General features: G+C 46.2%; 1 protein-coding gene across 4 annotated transcripts in view; it reads left to right on the top strand.

The window, feature by feature from the left end:
• Window positions 1-17516, top strand: part of UBE2E3 (ubiquitin conjugating enzyme E2 E3) — a 96312-nt gene that overhangs the window by 26390 nt on the left and 52406 nt on the right. Inside the window, exon 4 of one of the 4 annotated variants that reach the window (XM_083573000.1) lies at window positions 14671-14925. The exons of the other annotated variants lie outside the window; for them this stretch is intronic. Coding sequence (XP_083429126.1) covers window positions 14671-14749 — 79 coding nt within the window. The 3' untranslated portion in view covers window positions 14750-14925. Of the gene's footprint in view, window positions 1-14670; window positions 14926-17516 lie in introns of those variants that run through there. 4 annotated transcript variants of the gene reach the window in all.

The following is a 17516-nucleotide window of genomic DNA, read 5'->3' on the forward strand; positions in this document are numbered from 1 at the left end:
GCCCCCAGTGCCTTGATCTCTTCCTTGCAACCCACGGTACATACGATGGAAAATGAGACGTATCTCTTTGTTTGCTGAGTCTGGAGTTAAAATACGTCGGGGCGGTGGATTATTAGAAGCATGAATCCCTGTAACAGCAAGAAAGAAGGGGAAGAATGGATGTCTCTACTGTTGGCTCGAGCCTGGAAGCAAATAGCCTTGTGGGTGATGATCAGCTGGTCCTCTCTCTCTCTCTCTCTCTCTCTCTCTCTCTCCCCCTCTCCCCTCCGCCCTTCCCAGCCTCCATCTCATTGGAGACTAACATTCATAGAGCAAAGGCCAGGACAGGTACACCAAAGCTCATGAGCACACCAATGATTTATTTGGAGGCATCTCCCTGCACCCTGGCCTCGCTTGACTAATTTGCAGCTTTATTTTGCTCCAAAGGGATAGTGGCGACAAGGTCTTTGTTGCCGAAATGAAATCCTTGGGCAAAGAGAAAAGGGTGCGCAATCCCTTGGGCGCAGAATCGGATAGTGGTGTGTCTGTCTATGTATATAGGTGTGTGTGTGTTTGTGTATATGCATACCCTCTAGCTTGCAGCCGGGCAAATGGAGTGTTTGCAAGATGGCAACAGAACCACTGGCTTGGGAGTCTGGTGTGTCGTGTTTGTTATCAAAGGGTTGGGCAGACCAGGTGGGGAGGGAAGGCTGTTTTCCTTGGGCAATGAGCTTGACTTGGAATGTTGTAAAGCGTAACAGCAAGCGGTAACTGCAGGAAGTGTTTTCTGCCAGAGAGTAGGGCAAGTCTCCTCCACTCTGTTTGTACACGCACATAGGCACGTGAACATTTCCCCCCACCAACTTTTTAAAATAAACTGAAAACGAAACCAGGCAACGGAAGAGACAAAGTAGCAGCAGCTTTTGAGATTTGCTCCTTGCCTGATGAATTTCTGCTACACAATATGCCCAAAGAGTGTTCACTTCATCCTATCTGAATGAATCTCGGGTACAGTGGTACCTCGGGTTACATACGCTTCAGGTTACATACGCTTCAGGTTACACACTCCGCTAACCTAGAAATAGTGCTTCAGGTTAAGAACTTTGCTTCAGGATAAGAGCAGAAATTGTGCTCTGGCGGCGCAGCGGCAGCAGGAGGCCCCATTAGCTAAAGTGGTGCTTCAGGTTAAGAACAGTTTCAGGTTAAGTACAGACCTCCAGAACAAATTAAGTACTTAACCCAAGGTACCACTGTAATATCTCTCTCTCTCTCTCTCTCTCTCTCTCTCTCTCTCTCTCTCACACACACACACACACATTCAAGTGATATATATCTGTAGGATCTGAGCATTTAGCATTTTTAAAACTCCCTAGATTTCTTTCTTTCATTAGATAAAACTGTTTGCTTATATAGCTATTTATCACATTTGTCTTCCCATTTCCCCCAAGGTGGTGTATGTGGGTCTCCCCCTCATTTCATCCCCACAAGAATCTTGTGAGATAGGTTGCCCCGAGAGAACAGTGACTGGCCAAAGTTCACTCAGTGAGCTTCATGGCTGGGTGGAGATTTGAACCTTGCTTTCCCAATTTCTGCTCCCAACACTCTCGGCAGCACACTAACATTACACTACACTTCACCACACAGGGAACATGAGGCTCCTTGGGAGTTTATTAGGGCAGGAATGGCAGTCCTGCAACCCTGGAATGCAAGTGACTTTTGTCAGGATTCTCCAGAACCAGCGTGACAAACTCATATATATATATAAATCAAATCGCCAAATGGAGCCTTAAACCTGGATTACGGTCGCCACAATGGAATGCCTAGGCACCATTTTTGTTTTGCTGTGGACTGTTGTTGTTGTCTATACCGCTTTGTATTTTAAAGAACATATCTCAAAGCGTTTTGCTACACATTAAAATATCAAACAAAACAATCCGGAATAAAACAAATTCAAGCTTCAGTGACAATATTTCAGATCTTTTTCTTAAGCGACCTCTTGTTATCTAGAGATCTCCGCAGTTGGTCGCAATTGGACCTGCACCAGTTGCAAAACGTGCCTGGCGCCTGGCTAATTTTGAACACGGTTGCGGACACAATTATGTATATTAGAGCAACACAACTCATGGGCATCCTATTAGTTTAGTGAAGCTGAATTTTGGAAGATTCAGTACAGACAAAAGTACTTATTCACAAGGCACATAGTTAAACTATGGGATTCATTCGGATAAGAGGCAGCGGTGACTGCCAACTTGGATGGTTTTAAAGGGGACTCAGGAACATTCCCAGAGGATAACTAGCCATGCTATGTTCTATCTCCACTTGCCGGAAGCAGAATGCAGTGGTTGGAAGCTACAGGTGAGGAGAGTGTTGTTGCGCTTAGGTCCTGTTTGCAGGCTTCCCATGGGCATCTGGTTGGCTTCTGCGAGAGCAGTATGCTTAGGGTTGCCATACCTCCAGAATTTCCTGGACACAGCTGGGATTCGGCCGTCGAAAACAGTGTCCGGGTGGGAATCGCTTTCATGTCCGGGAAAATCTGGATGCATGGCAACCCTAGAATTTGGCGGATTTCCTCCAGATTTTCTCTTTTTGAAATATGGCAAGGTCCCTAAGAATTCTTGACTAGATGGGCCACTGACCCAATTGGCAAGGCTCTTCTTATGCTAAGTGCAACGAAGGATCCCATGGTAGACACTCAGCAATCCCTGGCTGAGGGGTCAATGGAAAGGATTCACTCCAGGTAAAGAGTTTGAACTTGCCTGAGTTGTAAGTCCAGGACTGAATGTTGGTGTAAGGATGCTGCTACCTCGTAAACAAGTCCATTAAAATTATTAGTCTACACATTTCTTTTTACTAGTCGCTTGTATATAGCTTTTGATAGTTGGGGAAAGGAGAAGAAGAGGAGTTTGGATTTGATATCCCGCTTTATCACTCCCCGAAGGAGTCTCAAAGCAGCTAACATTCTCCTTTCCCTTCCTCCCCCACAACAAACACTCTGTGAGGTGAGTTGGGCTGAGAGACTTCAAAGAAGTGTGACTGGCCCAAGGTCACCCAGCAGCTGCATGTGGAGGAGTGGAGACGCGAACCCGGTTCCCCAGATTACGAGTCTACCGCTCTTAACCACCACACTGGCTCTCCAGTGGGATAGAAAGGGATAGAGGGGAAACCTACTCCACACTGGATATCTGGGGGCAATTTTTACTTGCCCCTGGCTGGTTTCCAGTTGATGTCATTAGACTTGGAAGACCAAACATCTCCCTTTGCTTTGAGGCTAATAGAGTAAATATGAGCAATGAAGACTAGCCTGAGATACAAACATGTTAACGTCAGGACAGACTTTTGCGTTAGATATCATGAGCTTATTTCTCCCATCGTTTATTTAAGTTAGATATTAAAATAATTTATCACATGCCTTTCCCCTGCTGTCTATAGCAGAGCTTTCCAAACTGTGTGTTGCGACACTGTGTAGGTGTGTCGCGCGAACACTCCCTGCGCTACTCCCGGGGCTGGAAAGGGGTTAGCTGAACCTCCGGGTTGCTAGTAAAACTGAATTACTGTGTCACGAAATGATGCATGTCTAAAAAGCGAGTTGCCAACATGGAAAGCTTGGAAAGCTCTGGTCTACAGTGCCAAATAAATATAACTCCATTGAAAAAAGACTGGGGTTTTATGTCAAAAGTAGAGAACGTGGGTATATACCTAACCAAAGAGAGGGGGAGGGAAGACTCCTGCCTTAAATTGTTTATGCTTCATGCTGTTTCAGTCGGCAGAAGGTTGGAAAATGTTTGATATTAAAGCATTAAAGGATTGCAGTTTACTTGTATCACCTTAAGGCAGAATTGTAATGCAGAATTAGGCTGATGCAGTGCCTTGTTTCTCTAGCTGTTAAGTTATATTTAAGCCAAAATAGATGTTGAATTTGCAGTAATAGCAGTAGTCTTACATACTCATTTTTTACGGCAGCAGCTGACAAACGCGTTCGCAGACAGGCTGAGCATTAGGCAAGGGGGAGGCAGATGGACTCAGAAATAATGTTTTATTGTTATGGTGCTTTAGCGCTGGGAAGAGGCCTTGTGTGCAATTAGCGCTATATAATCTTTACCGCGTTTTTACTCATGCAGTGTGCCGGGCCATTGCCTATAGGCCTTGGACCACTTTCAGGTAGGCCCCAGTGCCACAGCCTGCCCTGTGCACTAGCTATGCCATCGCCGTAGCATTTTGTTTGGGCCAGTGCCAACACCAGCAGCTCCTTGCAAAGCTGGTGTTGAGGAAGTCAGAAACAGAGAGGAAAAAGTGGTAAGCGGATGTTAATATATAAATAAGGAGGGAAGAGAAAGGGAGGGGATAAGAGAAGAAACTGGTTCTAGGAGGAAGAAGTGAATAGAAAAGGACCGGGGATGAAATAAACTGGCAATTTTCCTGTGTGTGTGTGTTTGTAAGTCAGGTACGAAAGAAGAACGGGAGAAGAAATTACAGGAGATGGGTAAAAATACGTTGAGACACACGTTGAGGGGAATTGCGCAGCGAAAAGCCTTCTCCACTGACTCTGAGTCATTGAATTCTGCCTAAAACGGGGAGGTTGAGTCACAAAACCCCCAGAGTCAATATCTGTACTCTGCAAAAGCTGAGCTGTGGAGCGCTTTGCCAAAAGGAAAGTGCCATGGCAAAGAATTTAGCGACTTCCAAAGGCGGGTTAGGTTTCAGTAGAAAACGATGCCAGCCACTGGCATGTGACTGTGCCTTGTACCTGACTACCATATTTGGACTGGTGCGCCTCGGTAATTTTTGCCTAAGTCAAGTGGGCTCTGGGATAGAAGGTTTGAGAACTCTGCAAGGTGGACCAATTTTATTACCTTGTAAAACCGGGGAGGGTAATCTGAGACGGAGAGATATAGTGGCTTGCTTCTCTGGGCAGACCTAGAGTGGGTGACTGGAGGGCAGTGGAAGGGGGCAGAAACAGCATGGCAGAGCAAAGAATGCACTTGATTATAATATTTTGCTGTTCCACCTGTAGAGCCAGAATTGACTCACTTTGCCTTTGAACTGAAGAATTCTCAGATATTTGATTTGCTAACTGGCTTTGCTCATCTCTGAGCCTCAGTCTTCCCTATCTGTATAATAGGACAACATATATATGAATTTTAGGCCCAGGAGCCTTCCAGGACTATCTGTCTGGTTCTTGGGGACTCTTCCCTAGGCCACATTCCGTCTTCAGCCATGTCCCTTTACCTACCTTAACTTCACATCCTCCTTGAGAGTTTTTACTCGACTAGAATGTGCCCTTGAACTTTGATAACGCCTCTTGCTTGCCTGTATGGAGGTTAGAGTGTGTGAGACTGTGGAAACCAGCCTAATTTACATTTTTTTATTGCTACATTCACTTCCCTGCTCGCCTGGCCTTTGGGACGTTGCCCAGAAGGAAATGTGGCCCTTGGCCTTTACTTTTTACTCTTAAGAGAAAGAAATCATTGCTTTTTCACCAAGTTCTGAACAGGGAAAAAGAAGTCGGCCTATGCAGCCTGCTGAGAGGTCATCTCTTCAAGAGTCCCGCACCTTCAATTGTCCTCAGCCCTGTTAGTTAAGTGCCGGTCAATTTACCAATGAAACCCCTTATTTCTTTCCCGCAAGAGTTTGCAAATGAATGGGCAGTCTGTTGTCTACAGATGAAACTGTGTAAGAGATCTCACTTCCTAGCGGTTGCGTTAGCACCAGCGTTTGAAATTTGCCTCCTCTGACCACGTGAAGATGCCTGAGCACCAGGATGGATAGCAGACCACTGGATAGCTCAGAGCATGGTGCTGATAATACCAAGGTTGCAGGTTCAATCCCCATGTGGGACAGGTGCTTTGCAGGGGGTTGGACTAAATGATCCTCAGGGTCCCTAGCAACTCTACGATTCTGTGATCCAAAACGTCTCCACCAGCTGGAGGTGCATGCCTGCGGATCCTCGGATCTTGACTGTTTTCACACACTAGCAACACATCCCGTAGAATTCTATCCATTATATTTTATCTGCACCATCAGAGTGAATTTCAGGAAACAAAAAGTTTACTGAAAAATACGACGTTCGAACCCCAAAACGGCAAGCAGGCGTATAGTTTTGGTGACTGTAACCCTGGTTCAAGGAGCCATTCGGCGCCTAGCTTATACACCTGAGTTTCAAAAACTGGTTAGCACTCACAACTGTTTCTGGAGAAGGGATGCCGAGCGAAGTGCTTGCCGCTCCCGTTCTGAATGGGCTGAAATATTGACTGGGAGTGTTCCAGCGGCGAAGCGGAAGTGGCACAGCAAGGGCAAGACGCAAATAGGCAATAATGTCAGCAGCCTTTCCCAGCTCTCCGTCCTCTCACAGCAGCTGTGCAGCTCTTTTGTAGCCACGCTTTCGTTCCTAGTTATCTGCGGAAAGTGTGCCATTCCCCCGGTGCTCTTTCGGAACCCCCCCTCACTGCGAGAATGAACACACCCTTCACCAACTTTAGAGTCTCTGTCTGGAGAGGAGAGGAATTCAAATTATTATCACCTGTAAGTCGTATGCTCCTGGTTCCTATTAAGCCCTTGTTTTCGCTTCCACAAATTCCTAATAAAATCTTGGCCGTTTCCCGCTGATGTTGTGGGCCCTGGATGCAGTTGCTTCAGTTTCCACGTCCCGATTTGAAGGTGTCCTCCGCCCTACCTCTCCCCCCAGCTGTTGTTTAAATTCCAGCAGTTCTGAGCTTGCTGTTTCCTTGGGGAGACCAAGGAATGACACGCAGAAATAACATTTCCCCTCCCCTCTGAGCTTTGCTTTAGACTGGCCCCAGTGTTTGGATTTGGATGCCTTTGTCCTTTGCTGACAGTGGAAGACACTGCTTTGTGTATTTGTGTTTTTTAGCAACCTCGTGTGGACTCAGATGCCAAGAAAATAAATAGCTTTGCCATGGTTTCTCTGTGTGCTGCTGCTTTGTGCTTCCATATGTTGTTAGCTGTTCCAGTTTAGTGACGTTAATCTTAGAAAGCATCACAGACGGATGGCCTCCTTATCAACAGGTGTGCTTTCCTTTTTAAACCCATTGGCCTGAACATGCATTTGTGTGCATGTCATAGAATAATGGAATTGCAGAGTTGGAAGGGACCCCGACGATCATGTAGCCCAACCCCTTGCAATCCAGGAATATGCAGCCATCCCATTCAGGGATTGAACCTGCAACCTTGGTGTTATCAGCATCAAGCTGTAACCAGCTGAGCTATCCAGTCTTTGTTTAATCCTTGCAGAAAATAATCAGGTTTGTGCAAATGTGGCAGCACCATGTTAGGAACATGGGGACCCATCTGATACCTTTGTAACTCAGGGATGCCTACACTAGCCTTTGCCAACCTGGTGCCCTCCCGGTGGTTTGAATTACAGCTCCCAGCAGCCCCAGATAGCATGAGGAAGAGGACACAAAAGCTATCATCCTGAAGAATGCAGCCTTTCAACGGAAGTGTTCATACCTGCACTTATTGTTGGCGGAAGATATACATGGCAGCAGATGAGCAATATGTTTTTGGGACAGTGCTGTTAGACATCGTTTCAAGAGCTAAACTGGGATTTTTATTCTAGCCTTTTAGCAAATTTTAATTGAGTGCCCCCACCTCGGTTGCAGGGTTATGGTCTCAGTGTGGCCACACATGGAAAAAAATGGTCTGTGACTGTTTTGGAGGATATGGCGCCCAGGCAGCCTGGCATTTTGAAATGTCATTTGAACGCTGCGACAGATCACAGACACCTTTGGCACCTTTTCTGGAAGAGGGCAGGCAGCGTGAAGAGGCTATCCTGCATGCCCACAACACATTGGAGCAGTCAATTGAGCCAGTGTAGTTGCCCCGTGGTTTGGTGGCTTCATGGCATCAGCTGCCCCCTCGATGGCTCTTAGCCACAATAGCCATCTTCTGCCTCTGCTGTCCCAGGCAGTATTGCCTGTCAATGTCAGTTTCTGGGCCATTGCATGTGAGCAGAAGGCTGTTGTTTGCAGGTCCTTCTGGTGGGCATCTGGTTAGCCACTAGAGTGTCGGATCAGATGGACCTTCTGCCTGATGCCTCAGGGCTTTTCTCAGGGCTTTTTTTTCCTGGACAAAAAGGTGGGGAAACTCACCACGAAGTTGCTTGCTTGTTTGTTTGCTTGCTTGCTTATTGTGGGCCCAGTCTCACTGCCAAACACCCACACCCCTTGTAGTGGCTAAATGTAAGCTGTGATGAATAAACTCAAGCAGACAATGATCTGGATTAGAAATGGCCACAACTTTATTGATTACAGATATAGGTGGATTTTTGGCTCAGGCGTTGGGTGTATTCCAGTCCTCCCCACCTCAGACCCCCCCAAAAAAAGAACTTTGAAAAAGGTAAAAGAACTCAGTTCCTGCTCAAAAAAAACCCCCTGGCTTTTCTTATATTCTTACATGGTTGCTTTGCGCCTTCTTGATTCACAGAATTATTCACCCCTCGCACTCACTGTTACTTTCCCATAGCTAACACACTGTCCTTTTATAGCCTATTTTTTTATTAAATTGCCTATTGGGATGTGAGCGCCAGCCTCTCCCGCACTTCTTATTCCAGAAGGAAACTCATCCATCTCAGCAGACAAATTTGACTAATGGCAGCAACACAGAGTCTTTGCCTAACTGTTTGGTGTTAACTCAAAAGCCCTGTGTTTTTCTAGCGCATTTCTTCATTATTGTATCCTTGCATTATTTAATGAAAACCACGCAGGGAGACGGCGGTGCTCTGCCAGGACAGCATACCAAATAAAAGCCAGGTGGTGTTTTGCATCTGTTTTCTCAACGCCGACTTTGGTGATATATGTATTCTCTGTGCAAGCCGCTGGGTTGTTTTAAGGTGAATCCTCAAAATAAATAGAGTGCATGTGGGAATGCAGTTTCTTTATGAGCGCAGCTAAGCCAGCCATGAAGAATCCTAAGCCCTTATTCTGTGAGGAGCTCAGGTGATTCCAGGGCTGGGGAGTCAGGGCCGCTTTCCTTTCTGAGGAACCTTCGAAGGTCAGAAACTCAGATACATAAGCTAGGTGTCAAATGGCTCCGTAAAGGTAAAGGGACCCCTGACCATTAGGTCCAGTCGTGACCGACTCGGGATGCGGCACTCATCTCGCTTTATTGGCCGAGGGAGCCGGCATACAGCTTCCGGGTCATGTGGTCAGCATGACTAAGCCGCTTCTGGCAAACCAGAGCAGTGCACGGAAACACCGTTTACCCCCGGAGCGGTACCTATTTATCTACTTGCACTTTGACGTGCTTTCGAACTGCTAGGTTGGCAGGAGCAGGGACCGAGCAACGGGAGCTCACCCCGTCGCGGGGATTCGAACCGCCGACCTTCTGATTGGCAAGTCCTAGGCTCTGTGGTTTAATCCACAGCGCCACCCGCGTCCCAGTGGCTCCTTAAGCCAAGCTTAAAGTTGCCAAAACGGAATGTCTAGTTGCTATTTGGGGGAAATTCTCATTTTTTAAATGATGGACTGAACTGTGATTGATTATCAGTTAAACATCTGACTAGTTCAGAGGACAACCTTGAGCTAGGTTTAGAGCTCCTGAGAACTTGATGAAGATAAGTCACCTTATCCATGAACAGTCCACACATATATTAGCCTATTCCTACCTCTGTTTTGTAATGGCGACACAGGCCATTCACAACATAAGAATATTCTTCACAACTGTGAGCAGGGCAGTGGAGTGGGGCAAGCGAAGACAAGCGACAACAGTTAGCTATAACATTTTTCACCACTCCTGCTCAGGCCACACAGAAAAAGCGTTTTGGTTCCTGAAATTCATTCCAATTGTGCAGATGAAATATAACAGATAGAATTCTACAGGACGGGGTATTAGTGTGTGAAAACGGTCAAGATCCAAGGATCCCCAGGCATGCACCTCCAGGTGGTAGAGATGTCAGGTGCCAACCTGGCGCCCACGCATCTTCACTTGGTCACAAGTGGCCAACAGCTAGCTGCAAAATGTGCCTGGCGCCTGGCTAATTTCAAACACTATTCTGAGGGCTGCATGGGGTGAGCCGGAAGCAAAGTTGGGAAGAACAAGGAATATACTTGTTACCTTTACACAGCAGGCTAGTTTTTCCCCACACACCTCTCAGTGTCCATTCCAGACAAATGAAAGTAAAATTAAGTACCGTGGTACTTTGGGTTAAGAACTTAATTCGTTCTGGAGGTCCTTTCTTAACCTGAAACTGTTCTTAAGCTGAAGCACCACTTTAGCTAATGGGGCCTCCTGCTGTTGCTGCGCCGCCGCTGCACAATTTCTGTTCTCATCCTGAAGCAAAGTTCTTAACCCGAGGTAATATTTCTGGGTTAGCAGAGTCTGTAACCTGAAGCGTATGTAACCTGAAGCGTCTGTAACCTGAGGTACCGCTGTACAGTCATACCTTGGGTTGAATGTGCTTCAGGTTGAGCACTTTCGGGTTGTGCTCCGCGGCAACCTGGAAGTAATGGAGCGCGTTACTTCCAAGTTTTGCCGCTCGCGCATGCGCAGACGCTCAAAATGACATCACGTGCATGCGCGGAAGCAGCAAAATGTGACCCGCACATGCAGATGCGCCGTCGCATCTTGCGTTCCATTCAGGATGTGAACGGGGCTCTGGAATGGATCCTGTTCGCATCCCGAGGTACCACTGTATAGTCAAAAACACTGACGTGTGAATCTGTGCCAGTGAAGGAGGGGGAGTCTTTGTGAGGGGGAGTTGTGAGGGCTCATATAGAGAGGCAGAAAAGCTGAGGTTTTCCATCTCTGCATCACACACACACGCCGGCAGCCAAGTCCCAGTTTTTGTTGTTTAGATGAAGAGTAGCTTTGGGAGACTGAAACACGGCCAGCTGAATTGCATCATGATTTCAGCATCCTTTTTCAGTCCCGCCGCGCCTTGGTTTGAAAAGTGCCATCTAGTTTTTGAGAGCTCCAGAACACTTCCCTCCGAAAGCATGTGTCTTTTTAATACGTCATGGCTCAATTATCACATTCAATTTGGACTGCCAAAATAGCCATATATATTGTCTAGCGAGTGACAGGCTGGGCCTTTTTATCTGTGCCTGGCTGCCTGCCAGCTGCTTAATTGAAGCTCTGTGTTTGCTGTGTGTCAGATCTTACAGTGGTCTATTACGCCTAGCTAAAACAATATTTTGAAAATGTTTCAAATGCAAACCAACCCTGCGCCTAAGAATTTCATGTTGTCTTGCCGAATTGTCTCCTGCTGCAGTTGTAGCACTTGGTCATTTAGCATAGGTTATTTTGGGGTGCTGTATTTTTTTTGGGGGGAGGGGGAAGTTGTTGCCTATGGGGATAAACAGGATCCGGTCCTCTTGCATTCATCTTGCAAAATTACTGCAATTCCAGCACCTTGCCACCCCTCAAAGCCGAGATGATTAAAGCGGATCCCTCTGCCTGTAATTTCTCATTTGAAGAATGCATTTTACACTTGCGCACCACCCAACCGGTCTTGCTTTTCATTGTGGAAAGCAGCGAACGCCTCTGGAGGGACCCGCCTTCCCGTAGACCCTGCTCTGCTGAGTCCCACATGTCGACTTGTGTCATAGTTACACTCCATTAATTGTGGTTCCGTTTGACTGAACTTCACAAGCGTTGGGGAAATGCTACCACTTCTCTTCCAGCCTCTGCATTCTTGGCTGTTTGATAAATGTGGGCATGTCGCATTTTGGGGGAGCCCCAGCTTAATAGCCCCCATCCATCTGCAGCCGCACGTGGCGAGGCAATTTGCATGATTTAGGAGTCCCCGGATGAAGAGATGGGGGAGCACGTTGCCCTCCTGTTGCAATGGCAGATGGCCACATCCTACATGCCACAGCTATTCCCTATGATGCATTTGTTACCGTTGAGTGCTGACAAATGAGGGTCTTATACGTTAAACCGCAGGGGGGTCGAAAAGGGGAGAGATAAAGGGTGTTATGTGTGCTGCAAAGGGTAAAAAAGCAAAATGTTGACACTATTAAGAAAGTGAAGTGCAAAAGGCAGCCACAGATCCTTCTGCCCATCACAGTGCAGTTGGCCATCCAATTTGCCAGCTGCCGATTGCCCAAGGTTTCAAATACAGTAGGAGAAATGTGTATGGGCAACTCGGGGCTGGATTAAGAGGCCCTAAGCACTTGAAAGATTTTGGTGCCCCTCTATATATCTAATTCAAAATATAAACAATAATAAACCGTGGAATAGAACTGTTTCGATTCAATTTCTAGATGGGGAACCAGTCCCATCGGTACCATCCATCATGGCCAGTGGTCAGGAATGATGGGAATTGTAGTCCAGGAATATCTAGAGCAGGGATTCCCAAACTTGGGTCTCTAGCTGTTTTGGGACTACAACTCCCATCATCCCTAGCTAGCAACACCAGCGGTCAGGGATGATGGGAACTGTAGCCCAAAAGCAGTGCTTGGGAAACATTGAAGAAGGCCACAGGTTAGCCACCCCTGTGGTTTGAATGGTGCAGCGGATGGCAGCTGAATAAAACACCCATTAGCATGTTCAGAGTTAAACTGGCCCATGGAAAAGCATTAAGTTTTCCCGTTTGCAAATTTGGCTTTGGCTCCTTCTATCTATGTGTCTGGAATGGAAACTCTGAATTCCCATTTTTTTTCACAGGGAGGAAGCAGTGCTGGTTGATTTATACTTTTGGAGGGGTGTGCGTTTCTGCCTGTTTCCGCTGGCAGTTAATTAAAACTAGCCTGTGGCCCCGGTGTTTGACCAAACAGGCAAGGAGATTAACCTGAATGCCTCTTCCTCTCCCCTCTCCCCTGGCACCCACTTCAGCTCTTTGCAAGATGAGAGTCTATATAAAGCCGTGCAAATTTGCCATGGGCATGATAACTAACAATTTCTTCGCAGAGCGTGTATAAATACTTAGAACTTGTCCTTTGGAACCATTTCTGCCAGGAACTTTGTATATTTCTTTCCTTCCCTTTCCCCTCCAAGTGTGTTTTATGTCTGCTAGGAATATGTTTGACTGCCTGTTGAGTAGTTAAGGCCATAAAGAAACTTTGTGTTGGATTTTGAAAATGTTGTATTTTATTCCCTTTTTTCCTTCTAAGGGGAGAATGAAAATATATATAAACACAGATATATTTACACACTTTTATATATCCCATTGGGAGGATATATTTCCTGTTGAAATTCATTTTTTAGATGCATGTATATGTATACATATACACACACATATTCATATGCACTGTTTTATAAACATGTACACACTCCACTCAGCAGGGAACAATAACAAATCCCTCAGAAACTATAGAAAGTTAATGTGAGATTATGCCTGCAAACATGCCCCCTTCATCACGAAGAAGAGGATGGAGGGATTTTAAGCATTTTTACGCATAAACTCCACTTCCCATTTAAATGCTCCACACAAGTTGGGGCAGCAGGATGTCTTGGGGACTCACTCCTTCATGTAAGCGACGTAACTCTGGGGTCCTGTGAAGGCTAGCTCATTCTAGGGTAGAGAACCTTTTTTAAAAGTGGAATTGAAGCAGGGCTTTGAGGGAAAACAATGGCAGCAAACAGACACAAAAATGGTACTATGAAGATGTGACTCTGATATGTAGCCTCTGAATAAGCACTTCTTATGTGCTAAAAAATCAAAAGGGGTGAACCTTTAGCGCCACGGTAATGAAGACATTCATGTATCTATGTTTACAAATTGCACTGTTAATTCTATCTGCACAAGAAATATTGTAAGGAAGGACGCACTATTTCAGATATTTGGGGACTGAGCCATTTAGGGTTTTTAAACACTTAAGCTTTTTAAAAAACAAAAACAAAGCAGGAGTTATATGTGCTGCAAAGAAAACCGCGGCCAGAATTCTGGCAGCTGGATTTGGGACCAGTTGGAAGTTTCTGGGTAACTACCATCTTCAAGGGTAGTCCCATGTAGAGCACATTGCAATAATTCAGTCTGGAAGCTACCAGAGCATGGGATTCTGTGGCCAAGCCATCTTTGTCCCAAAAGTACCATAATAGATGAACCAGCCAGCACTAGAAAAAGACTTCAGGTCTGACAACCTGAATCTCCAGGGACAAAATTGAAACAAGCAGCACTCCCCAAGGGAGATGGAGTCCCCACCAGGACAGGCCATCTTAACACCTTCTGGATGTGAGAACTTGGAGCACATAACACCCCTGTCTTTTCAGGATTCAGGTTCAGGGTTTTTTTTTGCCTACATCCAGCCTATCACAGCCTGCAGGCACCAAAATATTAACGCCTGAACTACCTCTCCTGTTTCAGATAGAGCTGGGTGGCATCTGAATATTGATGACACTTCACTCCAGATCTCCTGGTGACAGTTCCCAGGAGCTTCACATGTTAAATAGGATGGAGGACAAGCTGGAACCCTGCGGGACACCATCAGACAACTCCCATGGTGTTGAGCAGTAGCCTTCCATAACTACTTTCTTGAAGAGGCCCTGGAGGGAGGAGTGAAACCACTGAAGCACAAGGCTGCCTACCTTTACCTCCTTGAGATGTTCCAGGAGGATGCTGTGGTCAATGGTATCAGCAAAAAAACATGTTTAGCCATTTATTTCATTGTAGGGAACAAATGGCTGAATTATCACCTTCATAGTAGACTGACTGCTTTCCATACTCATTTAATTGAGAGAGGCATTCAGCACTTGATACTAAAATCCCGTGATTTTCTTCTTTTTTGTTTGCAGGTCACCCTTTAATGGAACTGTAAAACTAAAGTGTAGACAGCAGCTTTCTTTTTTGTCGCCTGAAGGGCTTAAAAGTTGAGAAGGGTAGTAACTCAGATGTCAGAAACTCCTGAGGAAAGGAGAAGGAAGAGTGGGCCGCGCTGTTAGCCTTGTGTAAGTAATGCAGCCGTTAGCAGCGAGGGAAGTTGAAAGGCTCAGATTGTGACCCTTTTCATTCATTATCGCTGTAAAAAAAGGAAATAAATGCCTCCCACACATGGTGTATGAATGTAAAAAAAATTCTGTGGTCCATGTGCCTCTGTTGTTAAATGGTCTTCACACTGTGAATAGTGACAGGCACGTATTTTCCATTGTTACGTGGTGCCGGCTTAATGCTGACTCCCTGCAAACGATGGTTTGCAAATGGGTTATTCCAGACTCCCTTTGCTTCCTTCCCTTATCTTGCATGGTCCCACCTCCCTTTCCTTATAATAATTTGTTATTTATACCCCACCCATTTGGCTGGGTTTCTCTAGCCACTCTGGGCGGCTCCCAACAGAATCTTAAAAACGCGATAAAACATCAAACATTTAAAACATCCCTAAACAGGGCTGCCTTCAGATGTCTTCTGAAAGTCAGATAGTTGTTTATTTCCTTGACATCTGATGGGATGGCGGTCCACAGGGCAGGCGCCACTACCGAGAAGGCCCTCTGCCTGGTTCCCTGTAATTTCACTTCTCGTAGTGAGGGAACCACCAGAAGGCCCTCGGAGCTGGACCTCAGTGTCCAACCTGAACGATGGGGGTGGAGACGCTCCTTCAGGTTTACAGGGCTGAGGCCATTTAGGGTTTAAAGGTCAGCACCAACACTTTGAATTGTGCTTGGAAACGTACTGGGAGCCAATGTAGGTCTTTCAGAACCGGTGTTATATGGTCTCAGTGGCCACTCCCAGTCGCCAGTCTAGCTGCCTCATTCTGGATTAGTTGTAGTTTCCAGGTCACCTTCAAAGGTAACCCCACGTGGAGTGTGTTGCAGTAGTGCTCTATTTTAGCCATGGTTTAGTGTTACACCTGCACCTGTACACCTGTACCTGTTAACACCTGCTCACCAGACACTGCCTTAACAGCGAATGCAGACTCTACCCATAACCCAGGCAGGTTTGTATGTGAGAATGGTGATACGTCAGGAATTATTAGTTATAGTTGTGCTGCCGGGTGCCTGGGACAGTTCCCCTCCCCTAACTTTCCTTCTTTGCTGGCTGGCCAGGGGTGGGTGGGTGAGATTATGTACTGCAGCTGACTTGACTTTGACCTTTCTTACAAGTAACCATTTGCCAAGTGACTACTTAAAGGTTTCCTGCATGTAACGGCTTGTCGTCTTGTGCTGTCTTGTCAAGCAGTGAGGAGATTGGACAGCTGGAGATGGCAACTTGCCTGACCCCTGATATAGGGCAGCTTCCTATGAACCTGATAGCTATATGGCCCCTACTGCTTGAATTTTCCTCCTTGAGGTGAAATGAGCATTCCTCTGCTTAAGGTGAAGGGAAAAAAAGGTGCATTTCCAAAAAGGGAGGCGGAAAACCAAAGCAAAACAGAGAAGACTAGATTACACAGCTATTATTGTCCTTGTTTCAAAGTGGGTCTTTTAAACTCTTTTTTTCTTCTGATAGAAGGGCAGCTCTGTTTCCTCCTCTCTGTTGGAATTGCTTGGCCCAGCCATTATTAGCAGGGTTTGGAAGAAATGAGGCAGCTGGTATCTCTCCTTAGAGACCGAAGGCAACCGAAGGCCACCAGTCCATCTTGGATTACAAGCGGCATAAACACAGCTCTTCCTTCTCTCTCCCCCCTCCCTTGGCTGCCTTGATTCCATTTTTTTCTTAAAGAGGAAGGGAAGTTGCATTTGCCACTGCTGCGCTGCAAAAGAAAAGATCTGGAGGCATGATATACAGTGGTACCTCGGGTTACATATGCTTCAGGTTACATACGCTTCAGGTTGCAGACTCCGCTAACCCAGAAGTAGTACCTCAGGTTAAGAACTTTGCTTCAGGATGAGAACAGAAATTGTGCTCTGGCAGCGTGGCGACCGCAGGAGGCCCCATTAGCTAAAGTGGTGCTTCAGGTTAAGAACAGTTTCAGGTTAAGAACGAACCTCCAGAACGAATTAAGTACTTAACCCGAGGTACCACTGTACATATATTTTAAAGTTTGCAGGGAAATGGGGAATTGAATCAAACAACAACAACATTACCTTCAGTTTGATCTTTAATGCCCCCACATGGCAAGAAATCCCCCCTCCTTTTAGTGTTTGTGTGTTTTTAAACAAAAGGATGGAATTCTGCTCATTGCTAGAACTTGATGCTCGCTTGTTTTCATTGGTTTTGGGCTTTGTGTTCTGGCTCTGCCGGTGCAGCTTGCCTACCTCTTATTTCTGCTGGCATTAGAAGACCCAACTAGGCAGTCAGGACTCTGAATTCTTCCCTGCAGGACTTTTTGCTACAGACCGCGATACCCCCTCGCACTTAAGGCACCACGTCATCTCCAAAGGAGAATGGTGTTTCACCGAACGGATAAGAGCAGGTGTGGGGAATCTCAGTCCCACAGCCAAATGCAGCCCTCTAGACCTTTATATTTGGCCCTCAGGACTCCCCCCCCAGACCACACCCCTCACCACCCCATCTTCATGGCCTCCATGAATACTTTTCAAGTGTCCCTATTGCCCTTACCAGTGCCGCCACTGCTGAGCTTATCCTGCTTCTTTTCGAGCATCTTAACTGAGGCACAGCCTTCAGAACTTACAGTGTTTTTCCGTGTATAAGAAGATTTTTTTATTATAAAAAATGTTAAAAACTGGGGGTCGTCTTATACATG

Source organism: Podarcis filfolensis (assembly GCF_964270895.1).
Source record: "Podarcis filfolensis genome assembly, chromosome: 1".
Classification (NCBI taxonomy): domain Eukaryota; kingdom Metazoa; phylum Chordata; class Lepidosauria; order Squamata; family Lacertidae; genus Podarcis; species Podarcis filfolensis.